General features: G+C 38.7%; 2 protein-coding genes across 5 annotated transcripts in view; both read right to left on the reverse strand.

The window, feature by feature from the left end:
• Nucleotides 1–1,926: 1,926 nt before the first annotated feature.
• Nucleotides 1,927–12,014, reverse strand: SLC25A31 (solute carrier family 25 member 31). The gene is made up of 6 exons (XM_068940984.1): nt 11,755–12,014; nt 10,405–10,532; nt 7,698–7,815; nt 6,477–6,631; nt 6,128–6,253; nt 1,927–2,349 (listed from the first exon to the last, which is right to left on the reverse strand). Exons 1-6 carry the CDS (start codon nt 11,969–11,971, stop codon nt 2,149–2,151), a joined length of 945 nt encoding a protein of 314 aa, XP_068797085.1. The 5' UTR covers nt 11,972–12,014; the 3' UTR covers nt 1,927–2,148.
• Nucleotides 12,015–13,448: 1,434 nt separating this feature from the next.
• The window catches only part of INTU (inturned planar cell polarity protein), a 60,538-nt gene continuing 46,178 nt past the window's right edge, over nt 13,449–27,808 (reverse strand). For 3 of the 4 annotated variants that reach the window (XM_068941611.1, XM_068941609.1, XM_068941610.1), the window contains 8 exons: nt 27,497–27,550; nt 26,110–26,172; nt 24,863–25,084; nt 23,882–24,304; nt 23,195–23,292; nt 22,292–22,481; nt 18,555–18,709; nt 13,450–16,424 (listed from right to left, as the gene is read on the reverse strand). In XM_068941611.1, coding sequence (XP_068797712.1) covers nt 16,313–16,424; nt 18,555–18,709; nt 22,292–22,481; nt 23,195–23,292; nt 23,882–24,304; nt 24,863–25,084; nt 26,110–26,172; nt 27,497–27,550 — 1,317 coding nt within the window. In that variant the 3' untranslated portion in view covers nt 13,450–16,312. Of the gene's footprint in view, nt 16,425–18,554; nt 18,710–22,291; nt 22,482–23,194; nt 23,293–23,881; nt 24,305–24,862; nt 25,085–26,109; nt 26,173–27,496; nt 27,551–27,808 lie in introns of all 4 variants that reach the window. The other variant, XM_068941608.1, reaches the window with a different exon arrangement.

The raw sequence follows: 27,808 nt of genomic DNA on the forward strand, positions 1-27,808 counted from the left end.
AGGACTGTCTCACGCTGTGCAATACATACTTTTGGGCTGGAGAAGCTCCATAAATATTTATCCGCTTCTGAAAATTGCATCCCCGCTTCGCACAGCGCTGTGGCAACTTTCTGACACGACACACGCTGCTGTGCTGCGCAGTTTTGTTCCACTGGAGAGACTAAAAATAAGCGCTAAACCGCTATGCTAGATTTGCATCCCTGTCAGATTTTTGAGTATTTCTCCAGTTGGTAACACGTCAATGGCCTAGTTCACAACTAGAATTTTTCTATGCAAGGAGAATTAGATGTCGTTTCCTCTGGAAACCTCCTGAAGCAAAAGAAGTCACTGGTATATAGGGTTATTTTGTCTGGGCAAAATAACTAGTACGTCTTGGTACCAGCAACAAACAGCCCAATTTTCCCAGCAGGTACGAGGATCAGGCAAGGCAACCAGACCCAATTCCATCTGTAAGAGCCAGGGAGACCAATTCCGACTCAGGTTTCTGCTCTGCAGTTTTAATCCCTGTTACAAAGCCAGTCCTCAACAATTCAAGGTGTTGCAGCACACCGCTTCTGCAGCGCACCTGAGGCTAACTCCTCACTGAAAAGGAACTGGGGGCAAGAGATTACAGGCAAATACTCTCTGTGGCAATGTAACGCGGCTAAGGCAGGCCCAGAAGAAATCATGCAACAGGGAGACAAGCCGTCACCGCAGAGGCGCTGCCGTATCTTGCATCTTGGCAGCATCAATTAGCCTGCACACAGCTTCATAGCGCCGCTGCAGTGTTGTTTCTGGCAGTCAAGCTCTGTAGTTTCGAGCTGGCTCAGGTATTTGTACACTGCAGACAGGAATGCAGATGTGTGCAGAGATTCACGACAGCGACAAGAAAGTGCCAATGGACTTTTTATTTGCTTTGTCAGGAGCAGGACTGTTATGGGTCTCTAGATGAGATTGCAAGCAGGATAAACCAAACCTGTTAAGTAATTCAGAAAAACCCTGTTTGCATGCTTAGTGTTCTACTGATTGCTCAGTCTGAGAGTATGACCAATTTCACTGATGTCAGATTAGCCAGAAACTCGGGGCCTATCAGATGTTCCTCTCCTTCTCTCTGACAAACATTGCCATTAAAATTGTCTGAGCATACAATCATTTACAGTCACTGCAGCAGCCTTGGGAATTGCTGATGTCCAAGTCTTTCCAATACTCTGCCTGTGGATCACATCTGATTTTTTACGAGACAAAAACTATTTGTACTAACTCAAGGATCTGAGGGTTTTGTGTGAAACTGAACGGTCTGTGAGAAATGTTATAGATGCTTCTAGCCTTAATTTCTATGAAACCCACCATTTCAATAAATGCCTCCTAAACGCTTTCTTTAGTCCCAAAGTTACCAATATTCTGCAAGAAATTCAGCTTTCCTTATTTAAAATTATTATCTCAGAAGAAAAAACAACAGTCTTGCCAAGAAATGAAGATTTAAGATTTACATACACTGATTTTATCTTCATTACAAAGAAGAATCCTGGACCATTTCACATTTCCTGTAAAAATAATGTACTAATGCACGCTTAAAATGCTGCCAGACTAGAGTCTTCTGCATGTTGTTTGAGAGGTGTGGGGGGGGGGAGAAGGGGGGGGAGAAGGGGGGGGAGAAGGGTTGCTGTATTTTTAAATGCTGATTTTTAACAATCTGTGAACTTCCTGCCTGCCTGTCTTAGGCTTTAAATGAGCATGAAAAGCATCAACAGCCTAGAACCAGGTTTTCCTTTTTATTGCGGTTTATATAGAAACTGGGGCAAGCTCATGTCTGGTCGTACTTACAGTGGGATTTGCTGACAGGCTAGGTCAGCTGCTGTTAGCCAACTATAGTCAAGTATATGCTGTACTTTAAAATTCAAGATGTGTAACATCTAGCATCAATACAACGGAAACACTCAGAATTTTGAACGAGGTAAGTATTTTCTTGAATTAATTTATTGAATGAAAGCAGTGCTCTCTACTTCCCTGTAAACAAAGTATTTGATTTAGTACATGCTTATTCATAAAAACATCTAAAATGATTTTATAATGTGAGCTGTGTAATGTTTAAACTAAAAACACGCTATCCAAACAATGAGAAGCCTATCATGTAGACTGTACAAACAAAATAGATGTTCGTTCACTATTTTAATCAGATCCTGAACTCTCTGAAGTATCGAGATTCAAAACTTCCTTAATTTTGTCATAAAGAACTAAGACCAAGGCTCCTCCTGTTCCACGAAGGATGTTGGAGAATGCTCCATGAAAAAAAGCATTAAGCCCCTCTCGTTGGTATATTTTCATAAAGCAGTCAATGGTTCCTCTGTATTGACGTTCAGTCTCCCCACTCTGCATACAAATTTAATAAAGACAAATCATTACTGCACTGCACTGAGACAGTAACTTAGATGCTTAGAACAATTTGTCTTTCTTTGGTAAAGAACGCTAAAGAATGTTTTCCTCATGTTTCACCTACTGCAAAGGCGAGATCATTTAACTAATAAATATTTATCTGATGTAATGCTCTGTTAGCTGGTTCCAATAGCTAAATTTAGAAAGGCTGTGATCCTTCTCGTGATGCTTCTTTTAAGCTTTACTGGGCAAGTAGAAGGCTTAGGAGTTAAATGAGGTCACTCCAGTCCTAAGAGCGCTCTGAAGTGTTTCAGTGCTTTGAAAACTTTTACAGCTCATTTTTTCCCCCTCTTTTTAGTAGCACTGAAAAAACTTTATAGCAAGTAGATTTCAGTTCATTAGTAATCAACAGAGTCCATCCAGCAGCTATCTGTTTTCTAAGAAGAGTATTAAAAAATGTTAAGGTCCTGACTAGTACGATAATGTGAAAACACAAAAAGTTATTATGCAGTTATTACGCAACCTACCTTGTTTCTGAGCATTAATTTGCTGGACAAATTAAAGCAAAGCAAAAGGGAAGACTTGTTAGAGAACTCAGCATCATGTTCACCAGAATCTGGCGCAAGTGCTTACAGGTGAAGTAACAGAAGAAAGGTACGCAGTGAAAGTTCGCATGTATAGCAACAGTCATATGCACGCAAGTCAGTGCTAAGTACTTAATTCTGCCTTTTCATTTCTTTCCCATGAGCAGTATGAAAGTCATAACAACTCTTAATTAAGTTTTGAAAACTTCAACAGTGGAGTAAAAACAGCCCAGAAGAATGCTGTACACCAGAGCACTTGGAAAATACTATTGCCCATTGTGGGACTCAGCATACAGCTAACCTCTCAAATACTCTGAGTAACATCACAGTTCTGACAAAGCATTTTTTTCTGGACATGCTTGCTGAACTGTCAAACAATTTCTGTTTTGGAACTGCAGTCTCTTCAGGGTTTGAGTACTGCATTAAGAACGGATACCATTTTTGTCTTCACTAACAAAAAACAAGTACATTTTTTCAAAAAGATTAACCCCAAATTGCTATCTTTGTTGCTGTTACTGGAAACAAGATGCTGTAATATTTTGCTTTATTATTGTGGATTTGACCTAAATTAGCTCCATCTTTAGTCAGACCCAGCCATGTTTTGTCCTCACTGAGTTTTTATAGTCCGAAAAGGATGTCAAGACAGCTAACTCTGTAAATGCGTGTCTGCTTTTGCACTCGAGTCAGAGCAGCATGTTACATTAGTGGTGCTAGAACAGGATGCGATGCTAAATTGCCTCTTAGTAATACCAGCGTCACTGCTTACTGTGTCAGATTCGCACTTCTGTCACTCTCGGGACAGTTCTTACAGAGGGCCTCCTAAGCTGTTAAAAGTTAGCTCTGCTCTGAGAACTTTTATTCAGAAACGTTTATTCACTAAAAATAGACACATCAGGGATTATTAGAGTACACATTTTGTGCGTGTTTTTGTATAGTAGAGCCAGTACGATTTTGTAAGTGAAATTGTATTTCATTTTAATTGGGGACTCACAGACAGAACGATTACCCACAATTTGATTCAAAACCTAACGAAGTCAGCAAGAAATACTTCCACTGATACGGTGCTGTTCTCCTAAAAATTGTGAATATAGATTCTTGGTGTTGCAGGGAGAGCGGCCAAAAAGATTCCACGTGCCTTTAAGGTTGCAGGCTAAGTTTGCCAGAGCAATCTTTTTACTAAGATACTTGAAACATTTGATTTGGAAATAAATGAAAGACAGAGAACTGCTCCCACTGGCAGAGAAATATTTTTCAAATAACTGCAACTCAATTCTCTATGCATGTCCTGCTTTGTGGGTCTTTATCTCACCTTTATAAAGCGTATATGGACTGCTAACTACCGTTAAATTATACTGCAAGCCCTGTACATCCAGTTGGTTTCCTAAATGTTGACATCAAACATTTTGGCAGTATCTAGGTAAGGTTCTAGACTCCATATAATGGCAGAAAAATTAGGTCTACAGAGGAAATTGTGCTTACTTTTACACCCTTATGACGTACTCTACAGTTAGTAAAGCAAAGCTTGAATTTTCTGACGAAAAGGGCATTACATGTTCTGTTATATCTTCTGCTACAAATCAATATATGACGTCACTGTAGTTTTCCTGAATATAATAATTGCAAGAAATACAGCAATGACGAACATTCACATGTAATAAGCATAACATGAAATATAGCTAAAAAGCACTTAAAATATTTTGCTTGGAATCTCCTTGAATACATGCAGATTAAAGGATATTTGGCCACAGATATTAGTGCTTAGCTAACAGAGATCAACTTTTACCCAAAGCAGTAATTGTACCCAAAGTTATCCTGACTGCCAAATATACTTTAAATTGAAGAAGTAAAAGGTGCTATATATTTAATCATGGCTTCTTCTCGGAGCAGAAGAAGTGTCACAGGAAGAAACTGCATGAACACTCTTAATTTCACCACCATAGAAATCATTCCGAACAGTTTCATTTGTACCTGAAGCTGCAAAACATTAACTTATTTCTAAAAAATAAAACAAGGACAGCATGTATAGTATACCTATACACCTACAACATATACACAGGTTTTCTCATTCTCATCTTGTTTCTTTTGTGCTAGTAAAATCATTGTCTTATTTCATATGACTACAATTTATATTTTTCGTAATCTTGATACTAGTCTCTTTCGTAGCGGTAAGTTAACTACCAGAAATACATGCATGCATTCTCTAGTAAGGCCAACCTCAAGAAGCACAAGTACGTATGAACAAAATAGCATTGGCTGTAGGTCTATTACTAATTAAGCAGATAAGGCAGAAGCAAAAGACAGTGTAGTAATATTTAGCATGATAGGAAGAAGTCAGTAGTGAAAATAGCCTTTGTGCACTGCAGGCTTGTAAGACTTCTGTTATTTAGGTCAGCTTACCAGAGGTATGCAGGCATTACATAAGAAGCTAAACATCTCCCGGGATTTTTTGCAACCACCTAAGCAAGTTCTATGCTTACTTTTGCTCCGATTTTCTTTTGACTTCCTGGGATACCAAAAGATAGTCCTGAAATAAAACTTACTGTTTTTTTTTTTTCAAAACTGTCCTCTCTTTTATCGTCTCAGTTGGCGAAATCTCCTCCTCATGGATACAGGGAACAAGCTCAAGAAATTCTGGTTTTTGTTTCTTGTTTGAGGATGATCTTGACAGCTAGAACTTAATCTATTAAATGTACCTAAAACTCTTTTTACCTAGTAAAATTACCTAAGAGCGAGCAACAAGATCCAACAGTAACAGCTAATAACACATTACCGTATCTAGTCAAATGCAGAGAAATAATTCTGAGCTTGTATGGAGCTGTGAAGATTACTGACTCTATTTCAGGCCTGAAGAAGGGCTGTGTGCCACTGAGCCTACTTTTCCAGTTGCAGTAGTTCGGCTAATAAGAGATTTCACTTCTACCCACAAACCTGTCTTACTCCAAATATCTGGCTTCTGGGTAGAAACATTCAGCTTTTCTACAGAAAGCTCTCACCATGGCGGGAACTAAGCACACTCCTGAGATTCCCACAGTACTACAGTTCAGATTTTTCTCCTTTTCTTTCTGGAGATAGTTCCACTTTTTTCTGAACAGACTCTCAAACACCGTAAGGCTATATAGCACTTCAGCTAGCATATGAAATTACAAAATCAGTAACTAGTTTTCAGAAAAGAATTGCAAGTTAGACCATACCTGCATCATCATGCGTCTCCTGACGGTGTCAAACGGATACGACAGTATTCCTGAGAACGTAGTCACAATTTGGGCAATGAAAAAGGAAAAAATGAATGGGGTTTGTTTTGGATTTGGCAATAATCCCTGCAAAATAAAGCAACAAGAGTCTGTGCCAGTTCTTTAAAAAGTATGTCCAACCTGATATCAAATATCATTTGGCTAATTTTTATCGTTAATCCTACTGTAAAATGACTTGGCTCTTCTGGAATATACTCTCTGTTGAGCATAAATAACTGTAAAGACAAAAGCTATAACTAACACTGTTTAAAACATCTTGCACGGATGCATTTTTGTTCATAAGAATTACCTTAATGGTGTCGTAACATCCAAAATAAGAGGCTCGGTACACAATGATTCCCTGTACTGAAACGCCAAAACCCTGGTACAGGCCAGCAACTCCATCTGTCTTTGCAACTTTAATAATACAGTCACCAAGACCCTGGAACTGTCGCTCAGCAGCACCTAATACAGAATAAATTTTCTATGAAGTAATATGCATGTGCTTATGCTTTACAAAACCCCTTCGTTTTAGTACAAACTCCTTTGCAAGACTGAAACATTCAATATAGCAAAATCGTAAGGAAAACATAGTAGATCATTCTGTTTACTCCACTTATGACCAACACACAAAGAAATCCAGATACAGGGATGGATGAGGACACAGTTTATTCATTCTCACGAGGACTACTCATTCCAGCAAAAAGAAACCCAAAGGAAAAGTCAAATTGATACTGGCATCCAGCTGCTGAAACACATTCAGGCCAAATAACTATCATTTCAATTTTGTCCTCATTCAGCAGAATACTTGTACGTGAATTCTCTTGCCCTCTCCTGAAAAGAAATACCTCTATACAATCCCATCCCTCCACTTCCTCCCCACATATTCTTACTAAAGTTTATGGTGAGTAGTATTCCTTTCCGCTTCAACCTGTGGACACTACCCACAAGTTCTGACAAATACAGAGAATCCATTTTTAAATCTGTAGATTTTACACCCCTTTCCACAGGTAAACCCAAGCCCTCAGGATTCTCTAAAGGTGAAAACACAGCAAGCAATACAGCAATCTTCAATCCTTCCCAAACTGTCAACCTTATTAGACCGAAGGTATCACGAAAAAAATAATTCAGCCAAGTACAGAGGACAGAAAGCGTGACAGCAACAGGACAAGTCAGGCAGCTGACTCCTGGGACAACCCTGCACGGCACAGAGAGTCGCAAGAGTTGACTTGCCCAGTTATGGGCAAATCAGAAAGGCCAAGGACAATAAGGAAGACATAGATTTCTTTTTCTCTGCTGTACTGCTTTCCAGACACTGTTTTAGGGAAATTCATTTTAACTGTTTGAATGAATGAAACGTACATCTAGAGCCATTCTACCCAAAATACTTGTTGAAAATTTTCAATTGATATTCTGTCAATAGAGGTCTGTCTCTAAAACGAGATAAATATAAATAACTAAAATGAGGCAAATATAAATAACCTGAGACACATCAGATAGATTGGAAATGTCCTGTAAGAGATTTTGCTACCTTTCCCAATGTCAGCAGCTAACCGGGTTCGTGCAAAGTCTAACGGGTACACTACACACAAGGATGTTGCTCCTGCTGCTCCACCAGAAGCCAGGTTTGCCAAAAACCATCTCCAGAACTGAAATACAAAAATTACTGTGTACAGTTATGACAATACAGTATTACATAATTATACATAATTCTGTCACACAATACTGACCTCTGTGGTAGGTATCAAACGAAACTATTTCGAACACGAAGAATTAGATCTAAAACATCAGATTAGTTACAAATCAATACATAAAAAACGTCAGTTTCAGAGTAATGCATATAGCGGGGTATTTCAGAATTCCTATATGAAAAGACTTCCCGTCTATCCTTGCTTTTATTACAAAATATTTATCAACTCTTTTCTTGTTCAACTTCTGAATTATATGGTGCTTCTGTGACCCAGATAGCAGATAACAGAACATCCTCCTGATCTATAGTTGTCCGGCCCGGCACAACAATCAGCCTGTAGATCTCTCTGATGTAACAGCTGTGCACCAGCTCTCCATATGAATGGAAAAACAGAAAAATCTATATACTTACACCGCAGCCTATGCTGTTTACCAAATCGGAAAAAGCTAATGACAGAACAAGAGCCATTTTGAACAACATTTCAAGGTAGCGTAAGTTCTCATTAGCACAGGTACATCTATCTGCAGTAAACGCAGATGACATAGACGTGCACAAAATAGCTTTTCATTTGCTGGTTCAGCAACAGCAACAGTGTAGTTGTGGTAGTACAGAGTTCAGCACACGTTAACTGCCTTAATATTTTATCAGCTTTGCAGAACACTTTGCAACCTGCCCTAGCTCACGTCACTGCAGAAACCGTTGCGAGTTGTAATAGCAAGCGGAGGAGGGGACAGCTAGAGTTTGAAGACGCTCGGTTGTGCCTGTATTACCTTCAATATCAACAGTGTCTGCTACGTAGATATAATTTGTCTTCTTGAGCAGAAGCTACTTTGCTCTTTAAGTCCCCAAATCTAAAGGTTTTAATAATTTTTTTCTAAAGATAACCCAGCTACGCAAAGACTAATGCATATAGCAATACTCTAGTCTTGATTTCCCATCCTGTGCACAACATATCCCAAGCATCCCAAGACCCTGAGCTTCAACAACACATATGCTGCTTTGCTAAATATTGTATTTCTAAAGAAATTAATCTTGAGGGCTATTCATGGAACGTTTCTAAAATTTGAGTCATAAGCACATACACATGTGAGCCATCTGGAAACACTTCTAGGAGATGAAAAGGAGATCTGAAGAACTACAAACACTGTGTTACTTGCATCATGCATGTTCTACTTTTTCCACTGGAAGAAAAGAAAGAAACACTTTACATATGAATTAACTGTAATTGAAAAAGGACAGCTTAAGAATCTGCATGCAATAGAAGGAGATTAATCAAATATTAATGATTGACAGCATTCCTGCTGCTCCGCACCATCAGGAAAGCCTGCGGCACGAATAGTTTCTCGCATTGCAGAAAAAAAAAGGATTGAGAAAGTACAGAACGTTGTTTTTTGTGTTTCAATTACAAAAAGCCTAACCGAAGAAATCCTAAAAAAATAATCTAAGACAGACACAAATAAAGCAGATTTTTCAGCTATTTTCATATGAAACTAATCAGATATGAAGAAGTTATTTTCCACTCTGCTGATCTCAATGAATTATTATATGTATGTAATTTGTCAAATGCCAATATCAACATTTCACATTCCAAGATGTGGCCTAGCCTTGAAATTATTTCCGTGGGTGTAGACCTAGGTATCTTTGCAGGAGTCCGTCCAAGTAAAGGAACGTTCCTCTTCCCAAGTACATAGAATTGCAATGCAAGGCAGCATAGAGAGTCAAATTTAGATAGCCTTTCATGCTATAAGCTAAAAGTGTTTCTTTTCTTTCTGATGCATTGTACAAAACTAAGTTATTAAAATGCTTCAACTATTCATAAATCTATTTGTAGCTTTACATGTAGCAAGAAATCAGATTTCAATCCACATTACTTCGCAACTATGGTACGCATCTTACTTAAATATAAGCTTTTTCTGGCACTTGCATACAAATAACTATGGAGAAAACTATGTGAAACAAAGCAAAAAGAAAAATAAAGACAGGCTCCTGCTTCAGGGACACAACCCAAGAACTGTACACATTAGAATTAAAGCAGCAGTAGTAATTTCACACAAGTAAAGCCGCACATGAACACAAACATCTTTGAGATTACAGTTTAAGGTAATGCAATCTTAACTGTGAAACTGCAATCGGGAGTTCTGACAAAGTCCAGAAACGTAGGTGCCTGAGTACAAGATTTTGAATACCCAGTCTCAATACACACCAGTTAACTCCAAAATAATTACATGTTCTGAACAAAGCTTTGAAAATCTTCACTGGTTTATTATAAGCAGTTATTTACATGTACCTCATAAAGTTATTAATCATTACAGTTTAAAAACCAGACTTCATTATTTTTCATTACCCTCAATAGTGAACTATGCAGTAAGCCATGCCTACTGTTCCTCTTATCATAAGATAAAGGTGACCTCTTAAAAAATCCTATCGATATTCAGCTGCTAATTACTAACCATCTTGAGAGAAGGCACAGTCAGGAACTGCACGGTTCTTGGCCAGATCACAAGTGGTTTACTTATCACATAGAACTAATAGGCAACAAATTATTTACCTGTTTCTCTTTATCCACTCTGGACATGAAAATCTGCTTGTATTTGTCCTTAAAAGCAAAGTTTAGAGCTTGTGTTGGAAAATACCGTATCACATTTGCCAAATTGCCACGCCAGAAGCTGAGAAAACCTACGGAAAAAGAAATGGACTATTAAAATTACTTTTGCAAAGTTTTTATTACATTCAGTATATTGCATGGAATTCTTCCTATCGTTCCGTTTTGGTATGAGTTGTAACAAAGGCAAAAAATGATCCCTTTCAGGTCTTTTATGTTTCACGCATTTGGCCCTGGAAATCTTTATTTTTCCTAATACTTACAAACAGATGTATGCACTACGTGTTCGCACAAGGAAATCTCCTAAAACTGCGAGAGAAACAGCAATAATGCTGAGAAAGGAGAACGGTTTTCAACCTCCTTGCCTCGTAAGTAAGACTAGGGATAATCTCTCTGCACACCCACCATAGCCTGGAAACTGACCACGGCCTCACTGAACTGTGTAGTAATTGCTTCACTCATGCAGCCTGCATATGCATTGTAGCTTCTACAGGGGGTGCTCGGGCTCCATATTAAAGCAAAGGCTAAACGATTTATACAAATGATCAAAAACTTACTAGGGTTTTTGTAATTACAGTCAAAAAAACAGTTCCCCTGGACACTAAGGTGAACACACTAAGAAGCTACGGGGCGCTGAGGTGCTAATGTAGGGACACATCTTACGTGGATCACAAGAAAAACTGGATTTTGTAGGTGAAAATGTTCACAGACATTGTGCCTGCACTGTGTCTAGCTCGGAGAGTGCTGTTAAGACTTTGCTGAGCAGTGATGGCAAACTGACCTCTGCAATATGTAGCCACACTCTTAGTTCAAACATACCTTATTTTTTGTGTTACTATGGATAAAGGTTAAGATTAAATCGAGGAATAAGAAAACAGAAAACTAGGTTTTCATTTTCTCGTATTTTGAGCATGCTTTTATATGCGTTTGCATGCAGATACCAAGTACACCCCTCTTCCAAAAAATTGTCAAAACGAAAAAAAAAAGGATGTTTTTACGTTGTCCACAAATACCTCAGGGCGTGATTTTGCTACTACAGCACATGAACCTGCCTCCGCTTGTCAGCTGCGCACTTCTTCCCCCCTCCCCTTAGTTATAAAACGAACCGAGGTACGTTGGGGGCGAACGTGATTTTAGCGCCTACTTCTCACCCCCAAGTTAACAGGACTCCTCTGAACGCCAACTGCCCACGACGCGTGTAATGTTTTGAAGTTTAACCCCAGAGCGGGTAAGGGGCGGCCGGAAGGGGCTGGGGGGAAGGAGGGCGGGGGGGAGGGAGGCGGCGGCAGTCCCTACCCTGCTCGCGGGGGATGCGCATGAAGCAGTCGATCATGCCCTTGTACTGCTGGTCCGCCCGGATCTGCTTGGACGAGGCCTGCACCTGCAGCAACAGCTTCACCCGCTCGATGGGCGCCACGGCCGTCTTGGAGATGGCGGCCGCCACGCCGCCGGCCAGCAAGTCCTTCCCGAAGGAGATGGGGTCGAAAACCCGCTCGTCCCGCCCGCCCGCCATGGCGCCCACCGCCGCCGCTACGCGTCGCGCGGCCCAACCGCCGCCGCGTGCCGCCCGCCCGCCCGCCACACGGGCGGCCCCGCCCCCGCCTAACGGCTCGGGGCGGGGGGGGGGGGGGGGAAGAGGGGAGCCCTGGCGCCCGGCTCGTCCCGGTCTGCTAGGCAAAAAGTTCAGCCCAAGACATACCGAACACGTAATTATTGGCAAGCCGGTGATCAGCTGGCACAACACCGCACAAACTCTTTTGGTTTTTTTTTTTTTTTTCCACCCGTTACTGCGTTACATCCCTCGTGATTAGGGCAGCACCACGGATGCGCTTGACGGGCTTTCCGTGTGGCGCCCAAAGCGGTGTAAACGCTGAAGCGCTGCAAGGCAGAGGGGTGGTGCGCGCCAACAGCACCGCCGGGGGCTCTGCCACAGCACCCCGATGAAGGAAGGTGCGCGACAGTGAAGTCTTCCTTACCCTTCTGCTACCTGCCGCCTCTGGCTTTCTTTTGCCTGCACGGGTAACTTATAGATAAAACAGTTTTTAAGTGTCAGTGTGCAACTTTGAGAGGATCCGTGTCTATCGGAGCATGGAAGTGGGGGAGAGGTGAAAAAAATAAGCAAAAGGAATGAGATTTATGGACGGTGGAGAAAAGCACTGCAGAGTACAGAAGTTGGGGAGACACAATTGTGCCCTCATCGCTGGCCCTCGTGCTGGTGCGATGCTGTAACTGCGACTGGGACATAAGTTGCCCTTTCTCTTCCTTCCTCACCTGCTTTTATGATGATGAAGAAAGATGCTGAATTCTCTTTCTGGTCAAGAAAGGGGAAGAAAGAAGATGTAAGAGGGGATTGTTTTAACTTGCTCTCATCTTTCTCCAGCCTCCCGCACAGAGGAGTTGTCAGGTAGGAAGGTCCTGAGTGCAGCCTAACAGGAAAATGGGCGTACGGTGGTGACCCACTGACTGACGGCCCCGGCAGAAACTCGGTGACTAAGGAGGGAAAACGCAGGAGCGAATGATTCAGCGCTACACGCGCCAGCAAGTAACTTTGTGTTAAACACAATGGAAGAAAGATTGCCAGATCTTACTGCCCAGGAGCCTGCACCCCTGCACCTTAGTCAACGCTAGCTTTCCGGAGGCTCGGAGAACGTTCCAGAAATCCCTGTGCGCGGGCGGCCGAGTCAAAGCCCAGCTCCCGCTGCCAAGAACCACAGACTAAACCAGAAACGAGTAAGCAAATGGTGTAAGCCAGAATACTTCCTGTTCATTGTGAACTAGGCTTTGAGTTAATGAACACTATGTATAATAAGTGAATGAATATTAATCACGTAATTTATTCCCGCTCCGTGACTGCTGAGAAATACCAATACCTTCTTGGCTTGCTGTTGGCAAGCCTTTTTTTTTTTTTTTTTTTTACTTTTTATTTATTGCTTCCCTTCAGTCTCCTGACTTTCTTTGTGACTAATGAAGGCACGAAGCACCATATTTGTTGAGTCAAATATTTTAATTACTGATGTTTTTAAAAGCTTTTTTTGTTTGTTTCTTACATACCCATGAAATTAGTCATTTTAAGCCTGGTACTTCACTGATTTGTTGCACGCTCTTTCCCTTGCTTTTTTAATTTTTATAAGCAATCATTTAAAGGCAAAATAAATGTATTTCTTTTGAGCCATAACATTGAAGTTTCAGCTTAGTAGCTGTTCTCCATAGTTTTCCTTCTAGCATTAACTCTATACACCATGATTCACAGCTGTAATCTTGCTGAAAGTTACAAAGCTAAAAGATTTGTATCAAAGATACCTGCCTTCTATAGGAAAATATATCCTTTCATCCTTTGGGACTCTTTAAAATATGCTCTTTAACATCTTCAAAATCTAATCTACGCTCAGGTGACTGACAAAATAACCAATAAAAGTCTCCTAACGTGTAGTATCAACAAGGTTAATGCTAATTTTGCAACACATTTTGTTGCTGTACTACACTGCTTTGAGCATAAAAACGCTGTCTGAAGTGCACACTCTTCAGGGCCGAGTCTTTGGCCGTACCCAGGTGCTTGTGAAGTTCTTGTGAAGGAACAAGTCAATCTAAATAATAGCTGACTACTTCTGAATGAGTCCCACTCTCCTCCTGTTCTTCCTCTTTTCTCCATGCACACACCTACACGTTCACACAATTTTTTCTGCATTGGCTTAGTTATGTGCTTGGCCCGACAGCGAGTCATCTGAGTTTAACCCACTTCCCTGGCAGCAAAGTAACCTAGCAGAAGAAAAAAAGAGGAGAGTCTTCTGGTAAGTTAACAAGGTAAACTAAGCGTAAGTCTCCGTGTTGAGACTCTGTGCCATTTGCTGGAGAATTTTGAAGAACTGAAGTCAGCCAACAGTCTGAGTAAGCACAGTAATTTAGATGGAAGCTACCTGTCTGGACGTGCTGTTTTCTTAAAGTCTCTTATGAGTCAAACCATACAGCCCAACCTTTAATAGATAGAAGCAAGAGACAAACATCTGCAAAATGATACTCTTCAATACAGATACACACCTATGTGCACAAACACACACATAAGTTCTGTAAAAGCTGTTAAATCTGCTAAAAACAGTGCAGCAAGGACTGCTTTCTTTTCTATGTTTCGTCTTTCAGCTGCAAAAAACCCTTCTATGTTCCAAAACTACATATTTTAGAAATTTTTTAAAAATCCATCCATCCTATTACATATCCTTATTTTTCAGGCAGTGTAAACCTCACATCACTTCATCAATTTGTAGATGAGGACCTCAGATACAAAACACTATATTTAAGAAACTCAGTTCTGTATGTTTCAAACTGAAATATTATTGTCATCAAGGTACGAGGAATGCCAGGGAAGACTGATCTAACAAAACCTTTAGCACGTGCTTACACCTCAGGCCAAAGACTTGTACCACTTGAAACTAAATCGACTGTTGACTAATTAAAGCCAAGCTGGGAATGACCCAGTGAGAGTTAAAAGTTACAGGCATTTGGTTGACTAATTTAGAAATACCCTATAAACGATTTAATTTACTAGTAAAAACAGAATCTACAGGATTTGATCATGAGAGCCGAAATAACATAATTTACTCTCCTAAATACTTTTTTCATCCCATTTCTTAAAATGCATCTTTAGTCATGCACTTTATGAGAATCACTCATGAAAAACACATAGAAGGAGCAAAAAAAAAAAAAAACCAGTCAAACTGTTGACATGGATGTGATGACATGCTGTGCAGATGGCCATATCTAAATGTGCTGGTTGGGGGGCAAAAGGTTCCAAAATTGTACATTGTACACTACACCTCTAGTAAAAAAGCTTTAGGAGCAGCTAATCTGTAGATGACAAAACCTTTCAGCAATTTGCAGGTAAGCTGAATTTGGTAGACTTTTGATTTTGCAAGCATTTTGTCTTCTATGGCCTCATACAGATATAGCCTAACTTTTCTTTTTTTAATATCCCCAGTTGTAAATTATAGCAGACTGAGCTAAATATTGTTTGAATAAACAAATGAGGAAATAAGTATAAAAGTTAAGGTTATATTTTACTGATCTTTGACAAATACTCATATTTCTTTATTATAAAATCACGAGAATAATATAAAAGTAGCCAAGTCCATGCGTAGGTCTCAAACAAAACTACCAACTACTGTCTTTTTCCCACACATTTTCTTTTGTGCCTTCAACACTGCGTTATAAGAAATACAAGTATTATTTACAATATAACTCAATATACTTGAAATCAAGTAAGCCGTCAAACATGCTATAGCCCTTGAGTGTGCAGAAGACCACCCTGGGAAAAAAAATGATAAGCCATTAGCTTTAGATGGCTAAGTGCCATTAATGTGCTAAAAGATTTCTTTCTGGTTTGATTAACACAAAGCTGCTGAAAACAGTCAGGATTTTTCGTGTCCTTAGAGCTACCAAATTTTAATTAACTGGAAAATTTATTTTTTCCTTCATCACTGATTGCCAAAGATTCAGCGAGCACTTGGAGCATATCAGCTTATCGTTTTACATTGAATGTTGTACAGTGAACACTAGTGAACGTACAAATTATGGTGAAGTTTTCATATAATAAAAATATAATCGGGATGAACAATTTGACAGTGTATAAAAATAAGGGATTTGGATCTCTGAAATCTTTTTTAATATTAAATCGATTAGATAATAAATCATCACTTCAGTTTTACACCTGTGTCATACCACAAGGTAGATTTACTTCTTTTAAAGCGTTCCAAATATGTGCTATATAAACGGGTACCACAATTCAGTTAATTTCCCTTGATATGTAAGTACTATGGAGAGATTCCAACACCATGCAGGACTGCTGAAGAGTCAGAAAGCTCATCTATGTAGCTAAGCCAAAGGACAGCTTAAAGGCCAGTTCAACAGCAACTTCTGTGACTGAGTCATGAAAGCAGACATAAAACTCCTGAGGTTTTGGATGCAGGAAGAGTCTCCTGAAAAACAAAAGAGGAATTGTCACAGGCATTAGGCTTTCTTTCATTGACTATTCTAGATATTCTGGTTGTACTCTGACGTTTCAGTAAGATGTTAAGTACAACGGTTGCGTAAAACAGCTAGCACATTTCCACGGCTCTCCTGCATATCTTATTTTCCTACATTAGATTTTAAAAACGAATTTAATCTCTGCTCAGTTTTCTCAAGACTCTGTACAAGACAGTTCTTCAGGTTTTCAGTATCTACTTCTGTGGTACTGCTTTATTTGCAGCAACATAAGTTTCAGGGGCTACGAGCTGCAATCAAGTTACTTGGGAGCAAGCTTCAGTATTCACATACTTACTTATGCTTGAACTTAATATTATGTTTTGGCAGATACCTTCCTACGTGTCATTCTAATAGATTCTTTTAGGGAAAGAACTAAGATAGGAAAGCTGTTAACAGCGAGTAGCATTATAGTCTAGTATATAGCTCTACAAATAGTACTGGACTGCACCTGATGTAACACATTACTTGATAATACAGAGACTGGAAAACTAATTTTTAAAGATGTCAACAGCAGCCTAAACATTTCCCAGGATTTTAATCTTGCCAAACCCCAGAACAGCACTTGTAGGCACACACAAAGTATAATTATGTCCATTCATTTATCCCCAGTGGGATGCAAGCGTGTGTGTGCGTGCATGCGCGCGCATGTGGTTTTTTGTTTTCCTAAACATCTGACTTGAAGGCACGCGGGTTGAACAAAAGCTCTGTTAGAGACACAATTTAAATGATTATTCCTGGCCAATATCATTATCTGTGGATGACATTTCCTCTCACTGTATTAGAAAAAAGTTCTTAGGCCATATTCAGAAATGTATTTTGCTGATTTCAAGGACTTTCCTATTTGGTTAATAGTTTCACTAGTTAATAATAATAATTTAATGCATCTGTCAAGCATAATCATTTATCTTCCTTTCACCCCTTGCCCAAACTGAATTTGTTTTTCGGAAGGCGAAAACAGCTTCTGCCTAATCAAACATTTGCATTTTTCTTTCTGTTCATCTAGTAGGAATACTTTCAAAGACAGACAGTGAATGCACAAAAGAAGGAAAAATCCTGTTGATCGCCTAATTATGGTATGAATATCTGCTTAATGGAGCTAAAATGTAGACAGTACAAAATGTGGTAGGTAGAAAGGGGAAACAATGCCAATGACAAATGGTAGCTATGGAATATAGCTTACTGGCCTTGACTTAAATAATTGCAAGATTTTTTACGCTCTGAAGGGTCAAGTGATGATGTAGGTTATTCTCCCATTAGAATGTATTATTTTTAAAATTATTATTTTTAATATTTAATACACAGGGCAGTATGCTGTTCTGTCATATAAATTAGCCTTAGTTAGCTATGTAGCAAGGCCTATACACACCATTACGAAAAATCACTTAATTAAGTTTAAGTAATAACACAAAGGAAAAATCATTATCAATTTGCAATGATAGCAGGAGAACTTAATTTCATATATATATATATATATATATTTGAAAGCAAATTGAGGAAAGTAAGTTTTCTTTCCTGATTGTCTCAGATGGACTGGTAGATTGATTTGGTCTTCCCCATTAAAAAACAACTGCAATCGTTCACTTCTGTTTCTTTTTTTCTGAACTACGTGCATTCCCTTCCTCGTTCATATCACTGCATCAGCATTACGCACGGGAGCGAGACAGAGGGGATCTACTTGCAAAGCAGAGAGTGGAGAGTTCAGAACGACTGTGAGGAACACAAAGAAAGCACAGGGTATTAGGGGAAGATTCCAGTGCTTTAGTAAGTCTACGCAGCCCAGCGCAGTGGCCTGCTGTACAGAGCGTGAGGTCTTTGTGGTAGTTAAGACATTAGCATGAGCTCACCTGCGTTGACTTACGCTACGTCTTACAGCAGGTGGAACTACGCAGATAAAACTGTCCAGATAGAGATTCCTAGAACTACCCGATACAACTTCCCAGATTCCAGAGCAAAGCTACCTTAGTCAGAATCAGCTCAAACGTTTCTATGATGTGCTACAGTTAAATTTATTCTTGAATAGTGCAGTGGCATATTCAAAGTAGAACACCGTGGGAGAAAGATACATCTGTCTTTAAACTTACCCTACAACCCAGTAACTCATTGTTGGTGGTGGTTTCTTGTGATCATTCCAGTTATCAGGAGAGCACTCAAACAAAACACCATGTTCTTTTACTACATCTAGATCTGCAGCGGCCGTACTGAATTCTGAAATCCTACTGCCTGCTTTTTTCTTTTTCTGTAAAACAATAGGTGAAGTGTCAGTATGGAATGAAATATTTGGATCCAAATACCAGCAAATGTAACTACAATATGATGTCTTCAAGGAATCTCTGTTGAATGATCTTGCTGTCAAAAAGCCAGGTTTAAAAGACATAACTAATTTGCTTACATACGACTCTTTTCTCCACAGTTTTGTAAGTTTGCTATCAACAGGCTTGCTCACTGTTATACAACTTGGAGATAGACACATGCTCCCTTTTTTGATTTTTTTCCTTCATGCTGAATACCATTCTCTTTAATAATACATCTGAGATAATTCAGCCCCATTAAGAAACAAAGTGTGTTACAGCAGCTAAAACTGTCCCCTCCCTTTTTTCTCTCCTTGCCTCCCTAGTTAAGAAGAACTGTGTTAGTAAAAGCCTGTTGAATAAACTTGGTCAGGCAGGAATTTCTTTTTTTGAATAAACAATTGTATTTTGCTGAGAGCGTTTCTTGCCCTTATTCAATATGGGTACGTAGCACATACAAAAAAATGTATTTGTATGTTTCATTGAGCTTACAGGGCTATGCTTTGTACAGCGCTTTTGAATGAACCTTGTAAAAAATTTCAGGTGTTTCTAGCTGAACTGGTCCCCACTTGGTGAGGATTAAATTACATGCACAAAAACTGCTTTTGTCTCTTGGCTCTGTCTGGGTGCTCAACAGTCCTGAGAGTCCAATAAAGCCACCGTGGTCTTTTGCAAGAACGACAGGGCAAAGAGAGCAGAATGGACACAGAGGCAGAAACTGGGGGAATTTCAAAAGGGTTCTCCATTTGTCTAAATCTTCTCCTGCTAACCTCAAAGGAATTTTATTACTCTTTAGTAAACATGTATCTACATAATAATGGAAAACCAAGCTTTATTTTTTATTTTTGGAAGCATGAGAGGTGTAATGACATTATAGAAACAGGAGTTTGAAACAAATCTGTCTCAAATCTCTAGCAATGTAAAAGAGAAGTTTGTTAAGCCAGGGAATCCACTGCAATCCTGCCAATGAAATTTTTGTTCCAATCACTTACTTCAAAGGTGAAAGAAAAGGTTTTCTTGAAAACAAATCTCAAGGAACTTCTGCCTGCCATATGCAGAAGCAGAAACCACTTCTGCCTATAACGAAGATTCTGGGGCTAAAGGTCTAGAAGAGAAAAGGTAGTGGAAGACATCACAGCAACTATCTAACGTCTATCAGGAAAGGGCAGGAAAAAAGTGAAATGCCCCTCAGCACTTTTAAAAACGAAACTCCTAATATTTGCGTGAGAAAGCGTCTTTTAATTTCCCTCAACATGCTTTGGAATAAATTGATAAAGCATATTCTGAATTACTACTAGTTTATACAGTAGAACAAATTTAACAGTAGATGACTTAACCCTTCCTGTATCTTCTTCTCTTAGTATATAAAATTGTCTCAAACCCTGTGCTTGCCCATGTCGCTACTGAAAAGACTTAAGGAATATGTCAGTACTCAGTCTAGTATTTTCTCCCTCCTCTGAAAATGGTGTACTTTTCTCATGCAATTTCCGAGTTGACATTTGTACAATCATATTACGAAATGTCTTACACTGCACTGTTCATACCAAAAATACTCAAGAAAAGTACAGAAAACATGTACGTTAGGAGGGGGCTACGTGAGACAGCTGTAAGGGTGATTTTGTCCTGCACTTTTCACTTGCATTAAAATTTCTTTCCTTCAGCTTTTTCTTAGAGTAAGAGAGCATTTAATTTAAGATGATTAAGAAAATGAGGCCAGAACTACCTATTACGTACAGTGAAGTATATTTTAGGGTTTAAGACTCCAGAGCTTATTTTTGCTCAATTTCAAATTTATTCAAACACATTCAGAAGTTAATTAAAAGGTAGTGAATTTTCAGTTCCCCCAAAGTGACCCAAAACTGATTATTGATCAGTTTAATTGCAATCATTTTGCACTATCTGTACAATTCTCTAAATCCAAATCTACAGCAATATGTAACTGATCTCAAAGGAAAAAGCAATATGATAATACATTTCTGTGTTTGACTTTTATTTGTCATGCGCTATGAATAAGGAAAACCTCTATTTCTTCTTTTGCATTGCTCTCATGCCCTAATGTAAGCTGGCAGTATCAGCATTAATCGTTGGAGCAAACTCGCAAAAACTACCGAGGTTTCTTGAGTCAAAACACTCCCAATTCCCATTGTTACCAAGCTGGCTTACATAGGAATCTTAGATTCTGCTCTGCAAGAAAAACTTCATACTGCAGCATATATTCATGAATTATTTTTGACCTTCAGGGCAGAATGAACTCAGCAGCTACCTACTGTACTGACACACGCCTAAAGAGACAGGAAAAGCACATACTGAGGTAGCTGTGGCCCAAACAGAAGTTTTCATTTTCAAGCATGAGTTTTCACTTTCTGTTAGTTACACCTGGTACACATGAATGGTTTCTTTATTTGGGTATTTTTGGTTTGAACCAAAAATTGAAAAAAACTCTCCTTAACAATTGTTACCAAAGGCAGTTTGACCATTTGTGCCTCCGCTTGCTTTCGAGTTTTTATATCTCCCGACAGAAGTGCCCAAAATACACGACTGTCAAAATCCCACTCAGCCGAACCTCAGTGTCACGTGAAGCCGACAGAACGATCCACTAAATTAACCTGTTTTTCAAAGACTTAAAAATCCTAGATGATTTATGAGGCACATCAGTCTAATCAGAAGTGACTTTTTTGATAACCTCAAGGAAATATGAAGAAAAAGTATTCTGGTATTTGCAAATGGCATTTATTCGATTTGTATCGGTTTTTCCCATTCCTCAAAATCAGCAGTCATTGTACTATTGGCAGAAACCCTGCAGCTTAGGGCTGCTACTGAGGTACAGTATTCTGCCAACCCACCTACTCTACGATCCAAAGAGATTATTTGGCGGCGCAGTTAAAAGTATTTGAGCGTTACGGCCAGTCTTCTGCCAGACGAATATCCACGTGAACAAACTATCACAAATATAAGCAGATGGAAGATGTGTAAGCGGTCTTAGAATGAACTGCCCTCTGCCCTGCAGAGATGCCCTCTTCAGGTGATTGTTCAGACACAGACAGGGCAGTGAGGGGAAACTGCACTGTCACTGCCCATGTGAAATAATTTCTGTGGAAAATGTAGGGCTTAAATTTCCCTTGGTGCCAATATGAAATCTCCCAAAAGCATTCAGATGGCTAGGAAACCCCTCTTTTGCCATTTCTTATAATTCTTGAACACAGTTGGTGAGACTTTTTGCTCAGTTACAAGCAAGAGTCCTAACATCAAATGAAAAAAGAAAATGCTACGCTAGATACGTAGCATATTTATTTTGAGAGCACTTTCCGAGGGAAGGAGAGGACTTTATTGCATGCCTGCTTGGTTGGACAATCACAGAGAGAACTTGCCCTTAAGAGTAAAAATACTAGGTACTTGAAACAACTACAGACACACACACAAAGTCTCTCCTGCTAGCGGACTATTTAAATAATGAAGTGAAAACAATCTTGAAGTACTGAGTTGAGAATATAAGTAGAGAGAAAAATAGAAGAAAGATCAAGTTTTCATACTTCTTTCTTTATGGACTGCTGGAAAACAGAACGAATTGAAAGACAGCAACGATGGAAATTCTCGATTAACTGAGGGTGGAGGGAGCCTCCGAGCTGCGCTACTTCTTGGTGAGTTGGAGTAATAAAGATTCCTTGCATTGTTTCCAAAAATAGATAGTGGAAGAGGGTATTCTCAGGACCAGAAGTCAACCTTCAAAAACAGGAAAATTCATTTAATATTCAATTAATTTTGAATGATGTTTCAGTTACACAACATCTACTTGTGTTTCTTAAAACAGAATTGTTTCTGTGGTAGCTACAATAGAGTACAAAAATGGATACAGACATTGTAAAAGCGCCTACTGCTATACCAAGGAAATCCTGCTGATTTGGACTGTTAATACTCAAAAGTTTTTTAAAAAGTTAGTATGGTACTAGTTAGATATTGCACTTACATTTCCAACAATTCTCATCAAAAAAGGAAAAGCAAAGGAGAAATAAAAGCCTGGGGAGGGAAGGAAGGCTTGATTTGGAGCGCAAACAAAACACCAAAGCTGTCTGTGCTGTCAGAAGCAAGGAGAGGGAACTAGGACGGCCATGGCTCTTTTGTCTTTTGCACACCTGCCTAGAGGTACAAAGAGGCGCAAGGCATATCTGCGGTCCCAGCAGACTCATTCATTTGAAGTTCAAAGGTTATGTATGTGGAACATGCATACATTGCAGTGACATACTCTTGAGACAACAGCCTTCTTTTCTAATTAACTCTCTCCATTTAAGAGCTTCACTACTTTTCAGAAGCCGTGCATAAGAAATTTTTGGTTTGGTTAAAATTATGCAAGAACTTAATGCTTTTTTCAAAGACAGACAGATCACACATGAATATGGCCTTAAAAATGAAATACTTAATACAACATAAATTCTTACTTGATAGTGTTATAAAGTTGTGCATCTCTCTCTGAAAGGTTCTTTTTAAGGTTTCCTATATGAAACGGATTTGGTAGCGTGTGTTTTTTCTTAGAGATCTGAAAAACAAATAGACAGATGAACTAACAGAGAAGGCACAGCGAGTGAAAAAATAAAATCAAACCAACAAATCAGCTATTTAAAAGAAAATAATGTTGTGTTTTAAAAAATGCCCAAACAGTTGCATCAACTTGTATAAATGTATTTTATAGCCTGTATTCTATTTTGGGCTAAAATGGATCAGCAGCAGTTGTACAACTGTACAGCAAGTTACCCTGATCACTTCTGTTTATGCTGTTATTTTGGGGATATTCTCCATTGACTTCTGCTGTTTGCAACATGGCAATGCCTAATTTAGTTATCCACAAACCAAATACTTAGAAGGAAAGATAATCAAGATAAAAGAAATGTGATGACTGTGAGGCTGACCCAGAACTTACACAAGTCAAGAAAAGTCTTCTCTACTGACTTCAAGGCCTCTGAGATTTTTTTAAGCTATGCTTTTCCATAAAAATTAGTTATTAAATAACTAATAATAGTATAATAGTATAATAGTATAATAACTAATAATAGTATACCGTAAATAAATTACCACCTCCCCTCAGGCCCACCAGAATGTTACAGTTCTCTTTGTCCCTGTTCTCAGACCTGATCTGATACAGACTGTGGATTACTGCTTCCATCTTCTGCAGGGCCTTCATTACCATGGTTAGGTCCCCCAATGGTTCTTGTAGGACTCGGCTTACGCGTACTTAAGGAAGAGTCACCAAACAGGGTCCTTTTGCTTTCTGGAGCAGTTACTGTTTTGGAAGAACTTTGTAGCCTGCTTAGGATGGGTGAGGTTGTCAAGCTCTCTATTTTGTCACGTGCTGCAGGAAGGAACCAGTCGGCACAAGATAAAGGTGGAATGGAGGGAGAATCCAGCCTTTCCTCTATGCTGGCCTCTGTTCCTTCCAGCTGAAGTATTGTGGCTTTGACTTGATCTACATAAATGCAGTCTGGTCCTGGATTCCCAATGGCTTTCGATGCACAGCCGCCTGCCTCCAGGAGAACACACAGCATGAAGTGTCTCTGTAAACATGGAGGTAGGAATATTAGCTTTTGGTTTAAAATATATGTACTGCAATTAGATTTACATCTCATCAGATATTTGGGCAGAATACAGGACTATGTTCAACAGCTTATGTTCTTCCTCCTCACCCGCACAGTGGGTTTTATTGTTGTTGTTTTTTTTTTAAAACCAAAATCATGTCCAAGGAAATCTTGCTGTTACCATGTTAACCAAGTTACAAGGCAAACATCATTTCCATATTCATTATTTGTTTTAAAAAACACATTTCTTGAAAGAATTGTGTGAAAACATAAGATTATAAAAGTAAAAACATTTGCAACTGAAATAAAACAACATAGAAATAACGAGAATTTATAATTAAACTTGCAAGTTTTACAACCGTTATTTACATAATTCGGTTCCCTGAGAAATGCTGTCCCATGAAACAGCTACAATAAAGAGATTATGTAAAATCACTGAATTAACGCACGGTACTATATGATCATACTGAACAACAGACAATACACAACAGCAAAACAGAACATCAGAGATGGGGCTTGCTGGAAACATTAACTTACCAAGCCAACTATCAATAAAAAGTATCTCGCTTCAGGTTCCCTGTATCCTATGAGACTTGAAGCATCACATGGCTGCAAATGATGATGTGGAAATACTTCCCGCCATATCACTAACTGACCAATCTTCTGTTCTGCTGCCAAGGGTAACAGACAATAGTGCCGACAATATAAACCTATATCAATAAGATCTTCCTTTGGCAAGTGATTACCAATCAAGTAACCCTTAATTAAACACAGAAAAGGAAGTGTATTCAGTAAGAAATACAACACCACCACATCACTTAAGAGTACTTTTCATCTGGAGATATCTGTGCTCTACATGCATTGAGATTATATGCTTTCTGGCTAGGAACTATCTTTTTGGTATATGATTGTACAACAGAGACCACGTCTGAAGAATCTAAATACTGAAATATAAACAAAATTAAAGCATCAACAAAGACAAACTGGGAAATGTATGGCTTCAACAGCTTGCAAAACAGCTACTAACAAAACTAGCTACAGAGTTAAGGTGGTTTAAGTCTCATTTCCTGCCTACCAGAATACTGAGCTCTAACTGGAATTAATAAACTTTCCAAAGAAGTTTTGTAGTACAGCAGTGTTTCTAGCACTGATGGGATTACAGTTAAAGCAATGCTATTGCAGATACTGTGCAACTACACTTATGCTGACAGTTTAGTCCCCTAGCACTACTGGCTTGCATGAAAGAACCCTTAAAATGTAAATTTTCTTAAAGCAAAGGCTGTATCTTCATCTTTTTCCACACTGCCGTATTTAAAAAAAAATTACAAATACCAATGAGGCCAAAGTGAAAAGGCTGTTAATCCAGTTTCTCAAGTCTGTGATTAAAGACAGACTGAAGACAGACCACCTGTTGTATTTTTTAAATAATAGCAACAAGCGAAAGCAGTGCTATTAGACTATCATATAGTCTCATTTGAATCGATTCATTCATCTCTCTTTACGGTCTCTCTTCAATCTTTGAGTCATATACAGCAAAATTTCCATAACACAATTTCAAACAAGCATTTTGTTCTTACTGATCACATAGTACATATCACTTCACGACATCACGTATTTTACTTCGTTACGATGTTTGAGTTTTAGGTCTGTTTCAAACATTACATATTTAAAGCAATCTTACATGTTTCATATTTATCACGTTCTGCAAAGAGTTAATCCACGACGGAGTTAGATTTCCAGGTGTTGTATTTTCCTAGCCTCTAGGTCTTAATCAATAATATTACCTTGTAGAAGAGACAGGAACCCAAAATCATATACAATCTTCTCATGTCGTAGTAATCTTCAGACTGTGAACAAACAGTTAAGTATTATGTATGAAGCTTTTAGCTTTCGTTATTGATTTTCATCAATACAAAAAACTACCATTTTGTCCAACAGTTTTCAGCTTAGAATACCAACGCTCAGGTTTCCTAAGTTCTTATGTTTCCAGAAATTATTTTAGTAGGATAAGCTAATTCTCAAAGTTCCTAACAGTGCAGCAGATGAAGCATAACTGTTGACACCAGAGGGCTCTCTCATCAGAGCAAAACTTCCAAGGCGAAGCCTTTTTTTTTTTTTTTTTTTTTTCAATATTTGAACTGTTTCCCAAAATACACCTATTCATTAATCTTTTAATTTAGATGCCCAGTGCTCGTAACACTAACTTTAGGTGGATATTATGTATTTTAAACTAAGTGGGTGCAATCAATTGTAATCAAGTGTAATAAAATACTACTTGCAGACATCACTTTCTGTAAACATTCACCCAGTTTGTTTAATAAAGTGATTTTTCTTTGCTGTGACCCTTTAAGACATATGTAGCAGTTCAACAAGATGGATTATATGTCTGCCTACCTTGTATTCAGAATTTAAGTATCTTTCAGTAATTAAGAATATGTTTGCCCACATTTTTATGCTAAATATGTGATTAAACATATTTTCTTTGTGTCTGAGTATAACATACCTGCAATAACATAAATTTAAAATAATGGTTCTGGAACATTAGCTTAAGAAATCTTTTTTGTAAAAAAGGAAACTTGGAAATGTCAATACCTTTATGTCTTCCCTTCCTCTACAGCACAGTAAAGGACAGGCACAGCAAGTGAAACTCAAGTATTAACTACTGTCTTCTCCTTAATACTGTTAGGATATGTATAACTTGTAATTGCTTTCTTAAAACTGGTAAGTTTAGTTCGTAGTGCTCCACAGCAGTTTTCAGTTGTATTTGCAGTGGCTTGAAAAGGAGAGTTATCTATATAGGTTATTAATTAAAAAGAAAGCAACAACAAACAACAGGTATGTTCAAATGACGGTGTCCTGTTAACTAAGCTGGACATCCCACGGGCTTGAATTATAGTAGACCAAAGCTTTTCAGTGACTAATTCTATAGCATTATAATACAGTTACAATGTTAAGCACAGAGGGAAATTCAGGTTAAACAGAGTGAGTAGGATTGAGATACCTTTAAAACAAGAATAACATAGTACATCTTTGCTTTGACTTCCACTTGATTAAAGAAGTGGATGGATTTGGAACTAGGGCTTTTTTAAACTACTGATTATGACCAAAGCAAATAGATTCTGTGCGCTGCAAACGAACGAACAAACAAAAAAAGAAAAGAAAAACATTTACCAGCTCTGCAAAATCAGCTGCTTCCAGATCACTCAGGGCTGTGTCAATTTCCATCTGAAATATTTAAAGAGTACATTTTAATAGAAATTTCCAAGACATTTACTTACAATAGTAGCATAGCTCTCTTTAAATCGCTAGTCTTACAAGATTACGGTTCAGAAGTACAGAGTGAATGGTAAAAAATGCGTATATTTTTCACTAGCAATATCGAACATCAAGAATACCTCAATTCATCAGACTAAAGACAAATCTTTTTCAATTCCTGTGTATTTCCCTCTTCTTTGAAACTGTAAAATCTCTGTGCTTGTCTGC

This window comes from Struthio camelus, chromosome 4 (genome assembly GCF_040807025.1).
Source record: "Struthio camelus isolate bStrCam1 chromosome 4, bStrCam1.hap1, whole genome shotgun sequence".
Classification (NCBI taxonomy): domain Eukaryota; kingdom Metazoa; phylum Chordata; class Aves; order Struthioniformes; family Struthionidae; genus Struthio; species Struthio camelus.

Bases quoted from the DNA above. Each gene is read 5' to 3' on its own strand.
- SLC25A31 (XM_068940984.1), bottom strand. From the start codon at position 11,971: ATGGCGGGCGGGCGGGACGAGCGGGTTTTCGACCCCATCTCCTTCGGG. The intron at 6,254-6,476 runs GTAATTCTTATG...TTTATTTTGCAG, and splicing joins GATGTTACGACACCATTAAG to GGATTATTGCCAAATCCAAA. The intron at 2,350-6,127 runs GTATGGTCTAAC...ATTTGTATGCAG, and splicing joins GGAGACGCATGATGATGCAG to AGTGGGGAGACTGAACGTCA.